The sequence below is a fragment of the Topomyia yanbarensis genome, chromosome 2, assembly GCF_030247195.1.
Source record: "Topomyia yanbarensis strain Yona2022 chromosome 2, ASM3024719v1, whole genome shotgun sequence".
Lineage (NCBI taxonomy): Eukaryota > Metazoa > Arthropoda > Insecta > Diptera > Culicidae > Topomyia > Topomyia yanbarensis.
This window is the reverse complement of record NC_080671.1, coordinates 73306283-73328567: the sequence shown is the minus strand read 5'-3', so window position 1 is coordinate 73328567 and position 22285 is coordinate 73306283. Positions and strand designations below refer to the sequence as shown.

Sequence of the window (22285 nt, the reverse complement as noted above, 5' to 3'; positions counted from 1 at the left end):
TTCTTTGGAATCAAGTAATTCTACAAATCTTTGTTGGCTATTCTTTACGCGTATCAAGAACACAAAGAGTGAGAAAGATATTGCTACTCTGGTCGCAGAATCACTCGGAACTAATGCTGCAATTGTGAAGAAGCTCGAACCTGAATGGAAGGACGAGTCATTAATGCCGTTCATTTCATTCAAAGTAGGAATTGACGCAAGGCTAAGAAAAATAGCACTATCTCCATCAACATGGCCATTAGGACTCTGTTTCCGACAATTTCACGAAAAGTTTGACATTTGGGAGCCCCCACAGCGCTGAATTTGTAATTAAATTTTGTTTGGAATACTGTATTGTTCCCTTTGCTTGTTGCTCGATTGTCTGTGTTGTTATATATTGTTACTGTACATGTTAAATAATTTTAAGTAACAGTCTGTATGGCAGAATTAGCCAAAGACGAAGGAATAATTAAATAAACTAAATAAACATCTGAATCGAACCTAATTATAACCGTAGACCTTTGCCTTATAGAGGAACTGGGGGTAAGACGGACGTATTATACTCAAATAAAACATAAAAAGCACGTTTTTGTCAACATGTACGTGAGTTGCATATGCTGGTTTTCGAGTGTCCAGAGGAATTATGTTACAAAAAAAAATTAACATGCTGGTTTCGGTCGTGGACGGGGTGCAGGCACATGTATTCTGAAAAATTGTTTCAGCACCAAGTTTTTCTACGGAAACATCCACATCGATCGTGCAATTCAAGAAAGTCTCCCAGTCGATTGCCTGTAGCGTGTTATGAAGTCTACAGAAGTCAGTCTTCGAACAATTGAACAATAGTTATAATCACCAAATAGTGAGTGCTATTTTTGTGCTTGGGTGAGTAGCGGTTTGCCCATTACTCGGGTTTTGGTTTGCCCGGCAGATTCTTTTGTCAGGGCGCCCTAGGGGCTTCTATCAGAATTTCGGATTTTAGTATGTTAACAAACAAAATGAAAGAAACAAATAAACCGTGTTTATTTTCTTCAACTCTTCCTTGTGGCTGTTCGTTGTCACTACGGATCCGGTACTGCTGATGCTGGCAGAAAGGCGATGGTTTCGTCCGACCGGACGGGACTACAACGGCCGAGTTCTCACAATTTTTGTCGGCTGCTCCAGCAGCGGTCCTCCTTAGCGACGGGGCGCATAATCGCCAGGTCCACTAACTTCCCGTGAATGGCCCAGGTAGTCACCACAGTAATGTACCTCAGGGGGAGCCTTTGTCTGCCCTGCTTCGTGCTCCTTTCGATTAACTATGGAGGAGAGCTAGGTTCGTTCGGCTAATCCTCCACAGTGAAAACGGCACTGCATAGTATTTTTTCAAAAAACGTGCGAAAAATTATTAACGCGAAAACGGTAACGCGTGCAGTAATGATGTCTTCTAGGATATTTATGACGATCCAAGACCTTCATTTAATGATATAGTTATAGTGATTATTTCCCCTTGAAGTAAGTTTTAAGATAAAGTCTTCAGAAATGTTAAAAAACTTGTTTTTGTAAACATTTTTACTGAAGACTAAACATCTCTATTCATAGTACACTCGAAGTTATTGATCGTTTGTGAATGACCCCCTAAAATCTTTTTTTCAACATAACTTCTTAAATATCGTAGATAAAGCTTCAGCATGTTCCAGAAAGTTGTTCGTCTTGTCAAGATACGTATCTTTCTAGAAGAGATCTATCTCTTGCGATTTAAAAATTATTGGGTAATTGGGAAAATTTGCAAAAGTTTAAAAAATAATAACTTTTAAACGGGTAAAAACGGGCAGCCAATTCTAGTGGCAATTAAAAATGCCGCCAATTCTAGTTGCAATTAGAAAAACACAAGACAGTTCACTTGTCTCTCGTTGACTCCAGTAGAGTTAGGGATGATTTGAACAAAATTATTGCTTTTTTTTTAAATGTCCAATATTTTTGAAAATACTCGAGATATGAAAAATTATGCGTAAATAAAAATTGTGTATTTTGACGATTGAAATAACTTCGTAGAATATGTGAAACCCGTAGAAATGATAATTAAAAAGACATTTAAAAAAAAAATTTGGTGTCTTCCAAATATTACCAGCTATAACTTCTTAAGCATTAGAAGCAGCGACTTCATGTATTCAGAAAAAAATACTCATGAAAGCAATCTTCACAACTCTTCCAAACACATCAACTCATTTTTTTACCAAATTTTACCAAAATCTCACTTATAGGAGGATTAATCACAAGAATCATAGCCGCAAATGACAGACCTAGTAATTTTAGACAAGTAGTCCGTAAACACTATTGACGTAAACTCAGCCCTTTCAACTCTAATAACCAAAGACCATTTGAAACACTTTATATTTCAAAAATTGCAATATAATTTAGAAAATACACGAGATAAGCCGTTGTCAAAATATAGAAAGTTGCCTATTTTGATAATTCAAACCTTTTTAAAGAACATACCGAACTTGTCAGAATGATATTTAAAATTTAGAGTAATGAATTTGCTTTAAAGGGTTCTTCCGCAAGCAACCAGCAATAATGTTGAAGATATTGAAGATGAAGACTTTGTGTCGTCTGCAAAGTTGTTGGCAAAAGCTTGCTCTACAACTTTGCCAAAGACATAATTTTAATATATGCACTTGCAAGAAAGTTGCCATATATATCTCACTTTTAGGGAGATTGATCATCAAAATAAAAACACAATATGAAGGGGTTTGTAATGGTCACAATTTCTTCCGAAAACATCATTGATCCAAATATAACGATTTAGGCGTAATTAATATATCGCACGATTTTGGCGAAAAAAACCACTGTGCACTGGTGTGACTTGAGTGCTTTTTATTTTTCCTGGGGAGTGAGAGCCAGCTAGCTTCCCGTTTCGGCGACCCCACCACCACCCTGAATACCCGGACCACACAGCGATACACCGACGAATTGAACCTGCCGCCGCACGCGCTCACTGAACTACGATGACGGGAAACAGTCCCGAAAAAAAGATATAACTTTCTAACGTCTGTTCGTGCCTGTGGTCCGTCACTTTTTGTCGTTTCCCACCCTCCCGGTACTTGACGTTTAGCCTAAGTTGCTTGAAACCACCGTGTTTCGAATGATGTCGCCACCATAGAACGCCGTCCACTAATTGCGATACTGTAAATTTCTATGCGAGAAAATAATTTCGTGACGTCTTTTACGAACTTGTTTTCTTTATTTACATTCGGAAGAGATAATCAAGATGATCATTTCAAAACAGCGTAATAATTTAAGATAAATACAAACAAGTTAAGGATTACGAATTGTGCCGAATGTAAAATATAACATGCATGATTTGATTTGAGTGCGCTTCTAGTATGAACTTTTCCCTCTCCCATTGCCCTTGAAATATCTTTCGCATATGACAATTCTCGAAAGTTTGTCGTTAATCTTTAAATACATTTAGTTTTGTGATTATCATTTTTCACTTCGCATTTAACAAAGGCAGGATTCACTTCGACTGTTTATTTCTGACAGTATAGCATCTAACTGATAGGTGCTGCGACATGTACGGTGCAAAGGTTTCCACAAAAATCAGAAGTGATGACAGTTCATTTTTTATCTGAGAGGGAGCAAAATAGTCCAGTATCATTGTGTGTGTTTTTTACATTGCAATACAAATATTACTACCTAATATCTTAAGATTAAATAAAGGTGCTCACTAACTAGTATAAGCGCCGCTTGTTTGTATGCTGATGATTCCAAAAAATCATGAATCATTTAAAAATAATGCATCGGAATAAAGATGCATTTTTATAAGAAAACAACACCAAACGCCCAAAAAGTCTTCAAAAATGAATTATCGAAAGTAAAACAAAATGAACAAGAAAATTTTCACTGTGAACAAGTTTATGCTTTTTTAGAAATTGTTCTTGAATAAAAATTGATCCGCCATTTTAGACCCACAGACCCAAATAAAGTGGTTTCAACGATTTGTATAGGAGCTGTCAAGCTGTTCCCCCTCTGGTCGTTTCACGATGGCCACCTTCCACATTCGACCATAACAAACACCAACCGCTTTGTCGCAAATCTGTCATAGAATCATATATTATTTATTTACAATTGCACAACAATTTGTTCTGCACCTATCTGGACTAATAAAATCGTTCTCGAACAAAAATATAAACAAAGTTTTTCGTGAAAAGTACTGAGCATTATGGTACGTAGTGTACTGTTTACGTACCATAATGCTACGGATTGTATACCCAAAAATCGGTATATTTTCACCCAATGCTAAATTGTTAACCTGACGGGTTACAAGCGTCAGAGACTGCAATGAGCACACCACCACCACGTTTTTTCCTTGCACTGTTAGGATCGCGATTGTTACGGTATACCGAATACCTTGATCGAAATCTAAAGCAGCGTTCATCAGTTTTTGTGCGTGATCCTCTCGCGTTCTGATAGTATATTTTATAATGTCCCTCCAAGTTGCCTCCTAACGGTTGAACTGTTGAAGATCGCACGATGGTGGTGGAAGCAAACGCCTGTAATTGGGTTGGGTTTCCAATGTATGTCCTACTTCGGAAGAACATATACCTTCATTCTATTTACCTGAGCAAACGAACACATACAATTTTTTTCCTCAAATGTGAATTTTTTTCTGACCAAATTTTGTGCATAAAAGCACAATACTTAACTTGAAAATTTGGTTTTTAATGTTTCGGATTCTCCTCGTCAGTAACTGCCAAAGAATGCCGTGTGGTATCCGGCGGCTGAAATCCCTCGCAGTATTTCAGTGAAAAAATTGATCCACTGTGGCTGTAGTCTACTAGGAGGTTAATAACAATCTATTATCTTTCTCCAGACAGAACCAACCTAGAGGTTGTGTGGTATCCGGCGGGTTGAAGTATCTCAACCAAGAATCGATCCTGCTCCCATGTTGTAGGGGGCGACTGAAAACAGGAGTCCTCAAGTCAAGGTGTTTCTCCGCGCCGAGGACTGAATGGCTAGCAGGACTAAAATATGTCAGTCGCGAACTGAGTGTCGTGGATCTCACCCTTGCTGTGTTACACGAATCTCTGACACAGTGGACGTTTGTTTCATTGTAAATCGTGGGATTCAATTGATGGTCATGTCCCTAATACCCATTTTGGGGTTCACTATAGGCGATTGTAAGCCAACGTGTTTGGTATCTTCTAGTAGCTGTACAACAAGTGCTGATGATGAAATGTGTAGCGCCGTGATCGAGTATGGTTATAGTAGAACAAATTAATCTTCAGTATAAATGTACAGTCACTATGAATCTACCCCGCCTTGTGCAGGAAGGAAAAGCTTCCGTAGCTTTGGTTTAAGAATCGTATTTTCACGAAGAAAACTTTTATGATGAAAAGCCACCTAACCCCGTCTTTGTAGCTTTCAACAAAAATGGCATGACAAATCCACGTGAAATGCCTCATGCATGTAAACTTGTGAGTAGTGCTATTGACACATGACTTATATCCGACCCCACAACTCGCAATATTTGTGCTGTCACGGTCAATATGTATCATGCTGTGGCAGAAATGGGTGTCTCCTCATAATCGGTGTTGATGCGAATGCTCACCACATAATTTGAGACTTCTCAGATATCAATTTGACAGGCACAGAATTAATCGAATACTTGATTTTGTACAAATCTGCACATACTTAATATAGGAAATCGTCCAATATTAGCACGAGCTGACAGAGAAGAAGTGTTAGATGTTACTTTCTACTCTGACGGTATTACGCATGAACTGGTAAACCGGCTCGTACTCAACGAGCTCGAACCGTCGTTGTCATACGTATATCGTCATTTAAACGCCTAGATGTAGCACCCTCTCGCGATTCTACTGTGTATTATTTCAATTTTGAATAAGTGGTAGTTCAGAATTGGCAGATCATTTCCAAACCTATACGGATTTTTTTGTGAATCGAAAATTGAGTCACTTCCCACAATATCAGGTGTGAATGTGAACAGTTACGAGAAGCGTGCTCTTTCTAATCCCTTTAAAATGGGTAAAATTTTGATAAAAATCAAAGAAAAAAGCACAATCGCATATATGCTCTTTCGAACATTCCTTCGGCTCATGGTATAGAGTGTTCGAGTTTCAAAACGTATCGAGTACAAGCAAATTTTAAGAAAGGTCACTTTTCGAATCCGCTGAAGGATGTCGTTTTTGATGCTCGTATATGTCATGATCAGGAGACGTAAATTTAAACGATTTTTTTCTAGGTGTGTATTAAAAGATCTTCACGGATGTCTCTTTTCAATCCCTCCTAACTAATTCATCCCCAGTTTCAGTGGGTTTGGCTTAAGGTATGGCATTGTTTGGTTCTCTCCGGATAACGAACAAAGCTGTTCCTAGCTGAAACAAAAATAGTAAGGCACTTCCGTTTTATTGTCGAACCATATGGCGTTCACCAGAATTAGGTATTCCTTTACATTCCGTGAAATCCCAAAGGGATGTTTTGATTAGGCTAGATTTCCATAATCCTGGTTCGCTGGCAGTTTGCAGGTAAGGTCAGAGAACCAAGTCGATAACAGGAAAATACAGTAGTATTTTTGCAGTATCGAGGACCGTTTTCTAGAATTCCTGGCGAAAAAGGGTTTTAAATTGAACCATGGCTTCAAAAAAGTCATGGAGTTTAGAAAGTAAGCCGAATTTGAATGACGCGGTATCTCTTCGACGGTGTTGTCGTTCTGTTATCTCAATATACTCTCGGGGTGTTGATATATCCGTTCTTCGAGATGTATCTTTATTTCCTTGGGAGTGAAGAATACTTCCGTATTGTGTATGTTCTCTACGTCGTTATTTTCCTTATCCCTAAACTTACTACTTGCCTAATCTTTTCCATCAGGAAATGATGAAAAGATAAATCACGCCACGTCGCAAATCTCCAATCAACATGGGGAACGTGCCATTTGAGCCAGTCGCTTCTGATTCCTGATTCCTGCTATGGTATATACTGCTTCTATTGATTCGATAGTTGCCAGGATTAGAATTGGAATTGGGAGCTTGTGATTTGAGTTAAAAAATTAACCTAAAATTTTGTTTCTTGTAATACACTCACACCAAAAAATATGAATTTTATCGTTGACGTAATTGCAAGCATGGTAGAATTTAACAAACCGTAATTCACGAAATGACGAAATATAACAGTGCTCCGTTTAATTTTGCATGAACCATATACATTACACGCGTAATGACATAAAATTACACTTGCTGCCATTCAGAGCAAACGCTATATGTGGTGTAAAATTACGTGATTTACGAAATTCAACGTCATGTAAAATTAACATCAAACAAACCCGAACCGGCGATGAAAAATTAAATTTTAGACGATATAATCACATTTCATGTATAAACAAAAGCGAATGCAGTGGTCTTAATCATATACCGAAACTATAAATATACAAGAATCGAAAACAATTTTATATATGGATTTATATGCGTTTTTGAAACGGTTTTTCGAGTGGCAGTGTATTCATTCATAAATAGGCTTTGTAGTATGTACCCATTAGCAGAATCAAAATGGGATAGGCTGAGTGGAAATGAATCACGTGAAGTGGACATGAATCAATGAAGTGATCGAACGTAAATAAGAAACTTTCGTTGTATTCGTCTTTGCGCAACGAAAGCACAGATTGCTATCATGCAGGTTACGCATGCAACCGCTAACGAACAGGGATTCCACACTGAAATCTGTGCTTCGGTCAAAAATATTTTTTTACCATCTGTGAAAACAGAATCAGGAAACAAGCTGTGATAAATTTCCGAAAAAACTGTGAAAAATTACAATTTTTTCAAAAATCTGTGAAATTTTCATCAAAATGCCAAAAATCTGCCATCTGTAAAAAACAGTCGGACTTCCAACTCAGCTACACTGGCTGCGAAAACACACACACAGCGCAGTGATCTGCTCCGCCTGCCGTTCAACAGGCAACTGAGCTTGTCCGGCGGAATCCGTTCTTTATTTAGTCGATGATGACGTCATTCATAGAAGCGTAGCGCGCAAGGTACACAAATCTGTCGCGCTGGACTTGGAAAGCGCTATCTTGTGTGTGTAAATGTGCGATATTTTGACTAGGCTGTAAATTATTTAAATTTTTAATGCCATGATATCAAAAATCTTTGGGTTTATCTTTTGGAATCTATTTTTAGAAGTATTTCGGGGCAATACATGGAAAAATTTGGAAATTTATCGTGAGATGGCTGAATTATATGCGTTTAAAATTGGACCACTTTTCGTTACATACCATTTTTGTAGAACTTGCAAAGTGCACCCCCATATCGAAAACAAAGACGTAGTCCTACGTCAAAACACGACAATCCCATTATTGATGCTCTTGGATTGTTTGCAAACATTGTCCTCAGATAATAAACCTCCTTTCTATTCAAGTAGTTTTTTTTCTCCCACTGGCATACCACCCTTATGCGCAAAATATGTACGCTATAGTTGTGCTATAGTTGAAGAGCACCATAACCCGGCGGTATGATAAAACTTTCTACCCCATTTTATATGTTTTTCATAGACATTATTAAATGTATAGTAATAAATATTTTTTAGAATGGGGTGTTCAAGAGGAAATGGCCGTTACCCAGTAGCCAGTAACTTTTCTTTCGGGCAGTCATACTTTTTCACCACTCTCTATTAGTGTCCTCATTATGAACCACAGCCAGAACAGTGGCTCTCTCGGTCACTTATTTCATAAAGTTAATTCGATTTTATACTTGTTTAATTTGTTCTACCGTATTGTGTGCCAGCTGTCGGTGCTGTGCTCAAGGACCAACTAGAAGCAATAAACTGGAAATTCACCTATGGCGGTGGAACAGCTTGGTCCCGTTTTTTGCCTCTGGAAACTATAGCTACCGGGAAGGGAGGTTTCCTGCACTTGAATGGAGCGGCGATGGTACAATATCTGAATTCAGAGAGCTTTGCCCAAAATCTACATGGAGCAAGTTTATTATCTTGCCCTGAGTGTGTATATGTGCCCCTAATTGGATGTAGCATTTGGTCAGGCTGATTATACACCGAGAAGGAGCTGGTACGAAAGCAACAGGGTGTCACCTGCTGAACCGGCATTTTTGGGGGCCAACACTGAGTGCTGTCGAGCTTTGGGAGGCAGGGATGAAAGTATGGATAAAATTAACTCCTTTATCTGGTTCGTAGAAAAGTTTTTGTTTCGCGCTCGTTGCAATGGCTGTCATTCTGTTTCCGTTGGGAATGTAGCCGAGCCCACCCTCTTCCCGCTGAGTAGTCCGCAAAGGTGAGACGGAAACTACAACCGTTGTTACCGGGGGAATACTGTGAGATAATTAATTAAATTATGCTGTAGTTTATGAATGTCCCCTGCATATCAACGAGATGTCGAATGTACAGTACAGTGGGATGGGAATATATTTTTTTTAATGAAAACTGGAACATGTGTTAATTGATGTGAATGTATTTCGAAGGGTTGCGGTCGAACAGTTTTAATTATTGAAAAATGCTGTGTTACTAACGAAATACTTCTGTGAAGCAGAAGCAATGCAATGAAATCATCATCGCAACACGTTTTCAATTCTATTTATAAGCTTCTAGCAATACAGTTGTGTCGAACTTTTTGAAGCAAATTTGAAAGTTTCGGTTTGAATACGATTTTCCTGCAATGCACCACCCGATGAATTCCTTAGAACACTTCGACGAAAACTTCGCAATGGATTACTTCTCTTCTTAACTCGCGGTCCTTTCTTCCTCGCGCGCAAACCCACACCCCATCGAGACGTTGTGCCCCTTTGACTGTTGGTAGAACTTTTTCGACCACGTTCGCCTATTTGAAGAAAACTTTGCCCCAGACTGGACTTATGATTTCCAGTTCGCTTATCCAAACACAGAGTCGGGTTCTGCTAACGAAAGAGCAACTTGACTTGGAACGTGGAAACCGGCTAGCCGGAAATGTTTATTCATAGCCAAGGAAGGTGCATGTATCATCATACAAATTCAAATTGAATTCAGTTCTCTTCCAATTCAATTATACATTTAGAAAATGAATACCAAAGTATGCATATATTTGAGAACTTAGCGAGGGGCCATATTTCAGTCAGAGGGCTTTAGTGCAACGATCGTTTGGGCCTCTCTGCTCGTTACTCAACTCGGGGGTAGGATGAGCTCGAGAAAATTATATACCTTCCTGCTTCCTAGTTGCAACAACTCGGGAGGTGTTTTCCCTCGCAGGAAACAGATTTTCCACATTCTGCTTGAGGGAGTGGGTGGCTAAAATTCCTGTAGCTTAGAGTGGTAGAGAGCGCGGTTCTAGAAACCTGGTGGTATATTCATAAATTATTTCTACGAAATTTACATAATATTTTTAAGGCAAAAGTAGAAGAAACAAGGAAGTGGGGGTGACAGTGTGGTATGACGAGCACGTCTGTTTCCGACCTGTAGGGTATAGTTTTAAATTAAGCGAGTAGATTGTCGTCGATGGTTTCAAGCTACATAGTCAGTCAGTGGGGAGAAAGTTTTTGCTGCGTTTTTGATAAGCGTTGACGTGACATGGAGAAAGCGAAGTTACTTTATTTATTGTAGAGTTACGCTTATTAATACAAAATTCTTGGAACTGTACTGTTTTGGCAGTAAAAATAGCTGTCTGCACTATGTGCAACTGGATGCCATCCCAAAATTTGGAAATCTATTAGCGTCACGAAGCTGTGGCAGCTGGTTTAAGTTTTGAAAATAAGTGGTTTATAAATAGTTTTTCATTATCCATACTGCCAATCAGTTCAGAAACGTATAACTGATACATTGAAAACAATTTGATTCTTGTATTTCAATACAAGAACGAACTTCATTAGATTGAGACAAATATCGGAACAATTTGAATTTCTTTGAACTAGTCAGCGCATTCACGTTAAATCCCTTAATTTAACGAACATAAACTGGAACGTAGCCTACTACTCCCGATATTTTTTTAGAAAAAATTACAGAATATGCTATTTTTTAGTATCTTGGGACTCTTAGACCTTTGTTTCGTGAAGTTTTATAGAAGATTAAGTAGTAGACTTACCACAATAGATCTAAATACTGGTAGCAGTGGTTCGTCTCCAACAAAAAAAACAGTAGGGGAAACTGAGGAAACTTGATCCGCGAGGAGACTTATTCCCATCGTTGTAATTCAAAGTGGGATCAGAATACATTAATCGAATATAGAAGAATAGGAGAATGTTAATTACATGAATACGTTATGATTGAGCTGATTTTTTTGTTCAACTATATTTTTACTAAGGTTTGGTTAAGGTTCACTTAATCCCTTCAAATTCGTGGAGATTTGATCCCCTTCATACACACCAATGAAAATAACCAAATTCACACCAGAACAATTGAAATCATTGTTGCCATAAAATAACAAAAAAATGCCTAAAATGAATGCTTCATCGTACAGAAACTTAACTGTAATTGTTTACTACAGTATACGTAGCAACCATGCATCCCATATTTGACGTTCCTCAACCATAATAAAGACAGCGTTCAAATAATTGCACGGAGATTTGGAGAATTCGTAAAAAATCAGGTGAGAGATGCGTATTATGTGGTAACATAACAAAAATAACAATATCTAATCACAATTTAATCAATACCGCAATCCATTTATAACATTGAATGGAGTAAGGTACCTATTTTTGCCCTATTAGGGAGGGTACCACATTATTTCATTATTAATTTTATTATTTCAGTTTCTTTACTTTGCCATTAAAGGCCAAATTTTATTATTTCGATTATAGAGGTTTTAACCTTAAGGTCATTCGCCTCTTATTAAGAGCCAATATAATAACAAAGTTCTCTTGAAATTGAAGTTCTTGGTTCTTGAAATTTGAAGTTCTTGGTGGAAATTTTCTGTTTGAGCGCAGCAAAAACTCTAATCGAGTATCTCAATTATCGCAATACCATTTGAGCCAATGCGTTGAGCAAAGATGGCAGACGCTCTAACCAAAGGCTTCAGATTAGAAACAGGGCAAAAATATGCTTATTATCCTATATGCTCTTTTGAACATGTTTTGAAAAAGGAATCAAGTGTCCCTAAATTAGGGATCGAGTCTCCACTAATCTAAGAAAATTCTAAGAATATTTTTGTTGTTTTCCAGCAATGCATACAGCTCATGTCAAATATAATATTTCCTTGTAATTTTTTTATCATTATCAGTCATCTATATGAACAATATAAAACTACAAAAAATGCATAGTTTTTTTATCATTCCACGGAGTTGGATTGAAAAATAAAAAAGTTGATCAAGTCTCCTCAGTCTCCCCTACAATTCACTCAAAATCATTTCTTTTTTGCAAGTGTTTTTCACTTTCAACAAAATTCGAGTTTATTGCTTAAGGGGAGCCCCCGGTGTAGAGGGCAAAAATAATCGACCTATTTTTTATCCTCTTAATTGTTAGGGGGACTGGGGGTAAGACGGACATATTGAAAATATATTGAAATATAACATAGTTAGAGCATGTTTTTGTCAACATGTAATACTCTATATGTTGGCTTTCGAGTGCCCAGAGAGATTATGTTACAAAAATCATTAAGTATCATTTCTTAACCTACTTTAGGTGTTTTTGTAACGAATAGAGTGTTAGCGGGTCATATTGACCCCGATTTCAAACTCAGTTTTAAGACATATTTTCAGTCAAATCTATATGAACCTGTACCCAAATTGTGTGCTATAGTTTCAATTTTCAGTTTCTGTTAAATATTATGTTTGTTAATTTTTCTCGGTGAAATTAAAAACTATTTTTTTTCTTCGTAGTTATGTAACGTTTCGGCCTACTATGCTTCAGCCATCGTCAGACACATGAATTCGCTCCAAGAACACTCCATTCATTCACATATTCTGCCGACTCGGCAGAATCTATCCTTTCGGATGATCCGGCATAGAGTTGTCCAGTTAACGGATAGGGTCTTTGTTCCGGTCACAAATACAATTTCTCTGCAATAAAAATAAAAAAAAAATCGAGGAAACCATAGACTTCCAGAGCCATACAAATACGGCCTAAATCTCAGTCATAAGTACGAATTTATGCGTATGATATTCCAAAAATCCTAGAACTCTTTATTTATTTATTTATAATTGATATCAACAGACACAGTGTGGTCCTAATGATAATTTCTTAATCTATTTAAAAAGTCAAATTGTAATCTGCTACGTGGAATGTGAAGATCGAACTCGGATGACACTCTGTTGAAAGTCCGCTGCAAACCAATGATGGCACCGTTTACTCCATAGTTAGTCCGGCGAAGAGGTAATCGGAGGAATAAATTATTGCGAAGAGCGCGGGGGCGAACGTTCATATTTATCGCACTGAGAAGCTCGGGGCAGTCAATTCGATCTTGCAAAATATCCGAAATCGTCATAGCACGGAATAGATCCCGCCGCACTTGCAATGTATCGAGTCCAATAAGCAAACCCCGGCTTTCGTAACTTGGCAGCTGGTGAGGGTTGCTCCAAGGCAATCGACGAAGGGCAAACCGAACAAATCTGCGCTGTACTGTCTCAATTCGATGGACACCGTTAAGATAATGAGGGTTCCACACAACTGAACAATATTCCAGAGTTGATCGAACGAGTGAGCAGTAGAGAGATTTCAAGCAGTAAATATCTGAAAAATGCTTAGATATTCTCATTATGAACCCCAAACAGCGTGATGCCTTTGCGACAATAAAGCTGATATGCTGTTTAAACGTCAGTTGTTCATCGAGAAAAAACTCCGAGATCTTTGACACAATTCGCTCTGTCAATCGTGGATTCAGCTAGACAGTAATCGAATCGAATTGGCGTTTTTTTCCTCGAGAACGTAATGACCGTACATTTCTTGGGGTTTAGGGTCATTCGGTTGAACTTGCACCATTCCGCAAAGGTTACCAGTTGGCGTTGAAGGAAAGCTGCATCATCAGTATTCCGGATTCTATGGTATAACTTGAGGTCGTCGGCGAAAGACAACCGTGGTCCTTCTAGACAAAAGTTGACGTCGTTGAAATACAGAAGAAAAATCAATGGACCGAGATGGCTGCCTTGTGGAATACCAGATGAAGCAAAGAACTCTTCGGATACACAATCACCTATCTTGACTGCAAGACGACGATCACTGAGATACGATTGCAGCCAACGGAGAATATTAGTACCAAAGCCAAGTCTATCCAACTTTGCCACTGCAATAGCGAGATTAATCTTGTCAAAGGCAGCTGAAAGGTCCGTGTAGATAGCGTCAGTTTGAAGTCCGTCCGACATGGCATCTGTAACATATGTTGTGAACGACAGAAGATTCGTAGATGTTGAACGTTTCGGCATAAATCCATGCTGAGTCTCGGAGATATACTGTTTGCAGTGGCTGGAGATGGGTTCCAACACAGTTATTTCAAACAGCTTAGGAACTGCGCTTAGCGTTGTAATACCACGGTAGTTGTCAACTACCTTGTTATCACCTTTTTTGTGAACTGGAAACATGAAGGAGGATTTCCAGAGTTCGGGAAATACTCCGGTTGTTAGCGACAATTGAAACAGATGACAAAGAGGTTCAATTAGACCGGCGGAGCATTTTTTTATAATAATAGTTGGTATACCATCTGGGCCTGCCGAAGTTGAAGCCTTCATTTTGCCAATCGCCAGTTGTACCATATTATTGTCGATATTGATAGAGTTCAAAGACTGGTATGATTGAGGTACATTAAGAGCCGCGCGTGAAACCCGGGTCGGTGTCAGATTCTCGTTGGAGAAAACACTCGCGAACTTTTCAGATAATAGTTGGCAGATCTCCTGTAAACTAGAGCTCATACGTCCTCCATAGCTCATCGTTGAAGGCAACCCGGATTCCTTTCTTTGCTCGTTTACATGCTTCCAGAATGTTTTAGATTCGGACTTCAACTTGCGTTGCACGTTTCGTAAGTAATCGGCATGGCAACGCTTCGATGTCTTTTTATAGACTTGGTTAACATGAACTCTAGGACAAAGTTTATGAATTGGCCAGTTCCACTAATCTTCTAGAATCTAGATCTCCCGGAAGGTCATTACGTAGTCAAAAAACATGTGTAGGTCATAATTACGAACTCGTTCAGATCAGAATTCAAGAAACACTAAATACTCATGGTTCTAAGACCAGCTTTATGAATTGATCAGTTCAGCGAATGTTCTAGATTTTTAGGATGGTCATTATGTGACCTATACGGTCAATTTTTCATTCGGAACTAGAAATGTATGCTAATGCAACTGACAGAATTCAAGAAGTAGATTCAATTCATGAATCTACTTCTGGAATTCTACAGTAGTTCATAGCCAGTTCTACGGATGTTCCGCTTTTTCCGATTTCACTGATTAACCACATTGTCACTTGTTCAGTATTATGAGAAATACTATGGTATCGCCGGAATCAGCATCGGAAGCGTAATATGGAACATCCAAGATCGGTCCAATCAAGTACAAAACTGATATGTACATTCTAATTTTTGTTTTGGTTGTGTTTATTATTAGTATTCTTTTAATAAACTTGTGATTTATTAGGACGCTTCTGCATACATTTATATGCATGCCAAATATGACCCAATTCGGCACCAATTCCCGCTGGCCAACCTGTTCAAAAACGATAATAGGGTAAAGTGCCTATTTTCACCATACTAAGGAGAGTGCCTCACTAATTCATTAATTACAATCAATGTAATTCGTATAAATTGGCATGAACAGATTTGATTCGTTGTTAAGAACTGTGATAAAAACACAAATGCACTGAAAACAGTGAAATTCTCGTGTTTGAGCGCAACGAAAACTCGAATCGAGTGCCCCTATTGTTGCGCTACTATTTGACTCAATGCGTAGAACAAAGATGGCAGACACTGCTCTAACCAACGGCTTCAAATGGGTACGGTGATAATAGAAACATGGTGAAAATAGGCTCAACACCCTATTTACTGAAAATTGAAATTCTAACTATCAATTTGGGTGCAAGTTCATATAGATTTGATTGAAATGTGAATTAAAATTGAGTTCGAAATCGGGGTCAATTTGACCCGCAAATACCTTAATCATAACGTTTTTTGTGCTGCCAGGAATGTCCGAAAATTTTAAACCCGATTGAATCTCCTTGAAAGAGGAAAAGTCAAGAAATTCCAAAAAAAAACTTAAAAAGTTATCGAATTTTGAAAGTTTATTTTGGGTCACATTGACCCCAACACCTAAAGATGGTTAAAGAACTAGAAAACGAAGAACTATCTGCACTTTTTCTAGACTGGTGGTAAGACGGACATGTTGCAGAAAGGATTATCACAACACAAAATCGTAAAATTTACTGTTCCTAGCGGATGTTTTGAATAGATTGTGGTTCACCTTAATATATTCGAGGTGAAAAATAACGTTTTAGGTTTGATTCAGAATTGAAGCAAATGATGTATTTTCTAATATCGTTTATACAAAACTGGAAAGTTATATGTTAAATGTGTAATTGGTAACATTAGTTCTTCGATTACACACAGCAAGAGTATAGGACCTGCACAAAGTCGTCTACCTTTTCCAAGTTCTAGGAATTCCGTATTAAGCCTCGGTCACATTAACGTACATCCTGCAGTCTACTCTTCAGCTAACTAACTCAGCTATATTAGGGATGGTTCTGCACATTTGACTGAACAGTAGCACTACAATTTCGTTTCTACACGCGAGACATTCATATAAGGATGAATCAATAGAATTAATCAAAACTGTCCGTCTTGACCCCCAGTTAGGGTTCGTCGCGGTGCGGATGTGGGCGGTAAGTGGATAGTCCGCACCGCAACCGCAAGAAAATAATAAAACCGCACCGCTTACCGCAACCGCACTGCATTTACCGCACCGCACCGCGCGGTAATGCGGTAAATGCGGTAAAATTCTGTATTTTTCAAAAGTGTGTTGAAAAAATATTAATTTATTTGTATAATTATATATAATTTCCTATTTACACGAACATTAACTTTGACGGACTCTTCAGAATGAAAAATTTATTAAAAAACTTTGCAAGTTTTATTAATAAAATGCCATACATCTTGAGATAAATACTTTCGAAACAAGGTAAATATTAGCATAGCACTGAAGTCCTATGGAATGTAGCTGTATTTCATCATTATACATACAAAAACGTTCTTCAGCTGCGATTAATAACTTTTAATTAATATCAGATCAGGTATCCATCCCATCTCAACCGGTACAGAGTTGTTGAAGGACATTTGAAAAACTGCAAAAGATGTATGATCTATAGCATACAGCAGAAATGATTATACAAATAGGGGATTTAAGTAACAAAATACGTTAAAACACTTACTTCGTATTTTTCAAGAAATGGATGTATTCTTATTCAAATACTAAGATTGCACCCTTAAAATTGTATGAGTTGTAATTTTCTAATAGCTAGTTCGAAAGTTCTACCTTTTTATGTATTTTTTCTAATATTTTTCCATAATGCCAATGCGAAAACTTCAATTGAAGTTGGTAGGGGTCAAAAATTGTCCTGTGCAAAATTTGGTATCTGGGCTAATTTTGACACTTGTCACAATATGAAAAGAGGCTTTGAGAAACACGAAAAAATCGAAATACCCTATACTAACTTCGAAAGCTTTAATTTCAAAAAGTTACAAAATACTCCTAACTGAAAAATATTAGTTGTTAAATTGGTAGAAAATATTCTCAGTTGGACGAACAATGGACATATGCAAAAAAAAAAGTTATGTAGAAGGAGTCTTAAAAACGAACTGCAGGAAAATTCATTGCGAATTTACACAGAAAACAACAGAGATATAAATACGATGTTGAAGAACGAATAATAAAGTTATCAGCCTAATTTGGACCCTTGCTTGTTTTGGACGCTCTTTAAACATTTGTCTCCCTTACTGCTGATTCCTCCAAATTCGTTTGTTTTGATGATGATATTTTCATTCTTTGGGTTGTTTTTAAGTCTTAAGACTTTTTTAAGTTCATCTTTAAGTTCTCCAAATTAATCAAAATTTACAGTTGAGAAAACGCCATCGTAAACGATTCATAATTTCACGATTGCCAAGAGGAATCGGAAGAAATGAGGCTTTTTTAAATTGGATTTGACAGTACAATTCAATTGTTTTTCAATGATTGGATTGTGCATTTTATATATTTGAAAAGGTTCGCTTGTTAATTTTTCAAAGTGTTCAAAATATGTCGTAAATATAATGGTGCCAAATTATATTGGACGCAGCTTATAGATTTTATTTCTTAGTAGCAAATTGTTTTATCATATTAGAATAAACGAATTGTAAAAAATCAAGTAACGATGGGTCGAATACAGATTATATTCGGATTCCTTTTCAAATCATTGTAAAGTTCATGGAAATTAGAGCAATTAAATGTTTATTATGTTTCCCTATTGTAAGGTAATAATTTGCATCGTTCTTAAATGCTAAAAGTCAAAGTTTTAATTCACTTTTTAATGCAGACTTTATCAATTATTTTTTAAAGTGCGGTTGCGGTAATACCGCGCGGTAAAAGCTCATTTCCCGCACCGCATCCGCGAGAAAAAGTGTCTCACCGCACCGCAGTTTTTGCGGTGCGGGTGCGGTAAACACCACGCGGTTGCGGTAATTACCGCAACCGCGACGAACCCTACCCCCAGTACATATATGTTTTAAACGTTTGTACTTATTCACATATACATCAACTTAACTGTTATTTTCCACGAAGATGTCACTTGAGAGTTACTTAATCGAAATAAAGGAAAAAATCCGCGAAAAAATAGTTTTTTTATCGATAAACCTTAAAATCGGAAACTTGAAAATTACATCCTCACGAAGCTGCACTACTGATCATCAATATTTGCTTAAATTGTACACGTTTAGCAGTATTCAAGACCTACTAAGTGTTTCATAGGACAAGGTTACCCATATTGATAGGTACACGTACAGTACAATTGACGTTTTAATGTTATATCCCGAAAATAATCACGTGTCCGTCTTACCCCACCTGTCCGTCTTACCCACAGTTCCCCTAGTATTGAGCCTCTAAAAAGGTCCTTCAGCAATCGCGGTGGCCACGCTGAATTTCTTTTGTTTTAAACAGCCATGCGCGTATTTGTTATAACTAAAGAGACTAGACTAACAAAGAGACGCCATCTTAATTCAGTGAGAACAATTCAACTAGCAACCAGACTACACGTCACAAGCTACTCTGCAAATGTGCAAGCCTCATAAAACTTTGTTGTTGTTCTGTTTGTTTCATCTAATCAATAAAATAATCTAATGCGTCTTCTGGTCTGCTGAGTTTCTCGACTACCCAAAACATAGTTATATCCGCAGGAATGGTATTTTGCAGCAGCAAAACTATATTAGGTCAAAATTAATTGTTTGCATCATTTGGTATTCGATACCCGCATGCTGAATTTCGTCCTCCCATCAAACCAAGCCATTTTCTCTTATTATTATTCTTATTATTATTCTTATCTTTAAAATATTTAATAATTTTAATGAATTGCATAACAACGCTTCCTTAAAAACAATGCCAAATAATGCTAAAAATTTAGGATTGACAACTCTCTTATTCGTTTGGAATGATATTGACAGTTAAATTGCAATTCCAAACGGAACATGGCGTCTCTTTGTTATTCTAGTGTCTAAACTACAATCCATATAAAAACCAATTTTTTGAAAGGCACTTTAGATTGTTTTGTTTAGTCCTGAGCACAACTAGTGATGGTAAAATACCTTATTCATATAATTCCTGTACCAAAAAAAATAACCTATACAATCACGGCAATTCAGATATCTCAAATAGTTAGTTACATCGAACAAATCCGGGCAGCATCAAGCGAAACTTTACATACTCGTAACTTACACCGCATACTACAAACGATAATACTTTTGAATTACACCATCTAAGCAACGGACCCGGGAGTGTAAGCAAAACTTGCAGAGTGAGAGTGAAGCACGTGAAAAGCTTCGCAAAGTGGAATTTACATTTCGTTTTCCTAATTTCACTTTACGCGCATCTCTAGGATCACCGCGGAGCCCCACTAACCTGCACCTGCACCTCCACTCACCGTAATAAGCCATGCGGGAATCGGAACGGTTGCGAGTTTGAGGGATTCGAAAAATAAAGTTTTACTTTTGGCTGCTATCAGATCTGGTCACGAACGGTTTCAGGCCGGGACAGGCGAATGAAAAAGTTTTCCTCTTGAGGCTGAACAGTTCGACAACTTTGATTCGGTCTGGTTTTTTTTTGGATCAAGATAGGCGGCCGGGTACTGATTGTACTTTGTGTCTAGCTATGCAGGATTGAATTGTTCTATAGTGCCGGTTTGCCGGAAATCAAAAATATACCCCCTTTAGCCTGGTGGGAAAGACGATTTGTTTTCTAATCAATATCGTTAATCTTTTTATTTCCACAGAAAACTCGACTGCCGTGGCAACCGTTGAAGGCAGATACATCAAGGGAGACCCGTTGAACGGATACTATGACTTTGTTATCTCCGAGGGATCGTACAAATTCTGGGCTGTTTTCCAGGTAAATAGATGGTTGTAATTTATTAGCCTCTGCCAGGATTTTCACCGGAAACTTGTTCTCAGGTTGCGACAGCTATTCTGATCATCTACTCCACTTTCGCTGCGATTTATTACTCGAAAGTAAGTCCGCTGACATCGGATTACGACTATATCGACTACCTCAACGGCGGTAGATCATTCGCCGGCGCACGACCTATGAGTGGAGCGAGTGATCCGTGGGACCGGCTGCTCAGTAAACCATGGTTCAACGTTGCCACCCGGTCGTTTGGCTTCGTGATGGATGCAATTGAGAGAGTGCCGAAATAATTCTGCTAACTGGTGTTGAAATGCTTGGATAATTTTTATGAAACATTTGACACCGACGAACCTACGAGCTTTTTGTTGAGGAGTTGGTTTTCGAATGTTTCATCTGAATATCAAATCATACTACTGCTAGGAAAAACTAAGCAATCAATTGTAGTTAAGTAGGTACAGCATAGAACTAAGTATGCAGTCTGTGAACTGTCGAAAGAGCACCATAGCTCTTGAGGTGGAATGCATGTTGGACGTAGATAGCTAAAAGCTTATAGAACAATACAATGAATAGTTTGAGTTAATATTTAAGCAGTTATTAGGATTTATTCTTAAATTTTATTTATGACATCATTGAGCATATGAATCAAATCCATCAGCTAATTAGCTCCAGGTTATAGAGATGAGAGATGAAACTTGAAACATCTCTCTACATGGATTTGAATGTTTTGAATCAACTTTTGCAGGAGCCGATATATCATATATTAAATTACCTCACATATTGCTAAAAAGTTAGTATAAAAATGATTACCAAATACGTTATGAATAATTTTAGCGAAATTGTTCAAATTGTTTAATGCAAATGCTGCGACATAATGCAATTTATGGCACAAATCTTAAGATAACTATTTCGATAAATATATTCTGCAAAGAGTTAAGGAGCAAATGTCCAACTGACCGACTTGTTAAGAGGAGGGGTGGGTGTATTTCCGGTGAAGCTGATTGTATTCTCGGTGAATTTTTGGCAATATAATGCAACATTTTCCTATATTTTCAGCGTAAAAAATATTGAAAATATTAAGAAAATATTGGTCAATTGTTGCATTAATACATACATGGAAATTAAATGAACATACTAACACACTCTGTACCGCCACAAAAAATAATGTAAAAAGATGCTTTATTAATGAATTAATATTAACACCCCACCCGCCTGCAGGCGGCCATGGCCTCTAAAAAAAGAAAGTAAATCAAGAGAGGCTCGCATTTGCACACAGGACCATTTGAATAATTTAGCTAGAACTCAGACTCAATATCTATTTTTGGCCATCTTGAAATTCCAGGGCTAAAATTTCGATTTATTATTTCCTCGTAATGAAAGAAGTATTGTTGCTATATTGAGAATAATCGTCGTGACTATTTCTTCGACCTCTCCGATATTCTCCGAAATTATCGAGATCTCCATCCTCGCACTGTAGAGCTGTTCTATAGCGAAATATTAAAAATGTAAAACGTGATCATTTAAGATAATTCCAGAATTGCTACTTTTAGTGATTTATGACTATATAATTTATTGTAATGTAGAATAATGAAATTTCTTTATAGAAGTGAGTAATCAAAATTCTTTTTGGAAATAGAGAAAGTGCGTCATTGACAAAGTTGCAATTTTTTTCATGAAAGTTTATTAAAAGATCTTATTTTATGGTGGATTCAAAAAATATTTAATTTCTCGATCAGAATGAAATAACAATATGCTACTTTTGTAACACATTGTGTTATAAA

At 37.5% G+C, this 22285-nt stretch overlaps 1 protein-coding gene across 1 annotated transcript in view; it reads left to right on the top strand.

Annotated features, from left to right (window-relative positions):
- The window catches only part of LOC131679526 (uncharacterized), a 45611-nt gene extending 23565 nt beyond the window's left edge, over window positions 1–22046 (top strand). The window contains exons 3-4 of the mRNA XM_058960266.1: window positions 20377–20492; window positions 20555–22046. Of these exons, the coding sequence (XP_058816249.1) occupies window positions 20377–20492; window positions 20555–20797 (359 nt within the window). The 3' untranslated portion in view covers window positions 20798–22046. The remainder of the gene's footprint in view (window positions 1–20376; window positions 20493–20554) is intronic.
- Window positions 22047–22285: the final 239 nt, after the last annotated feature.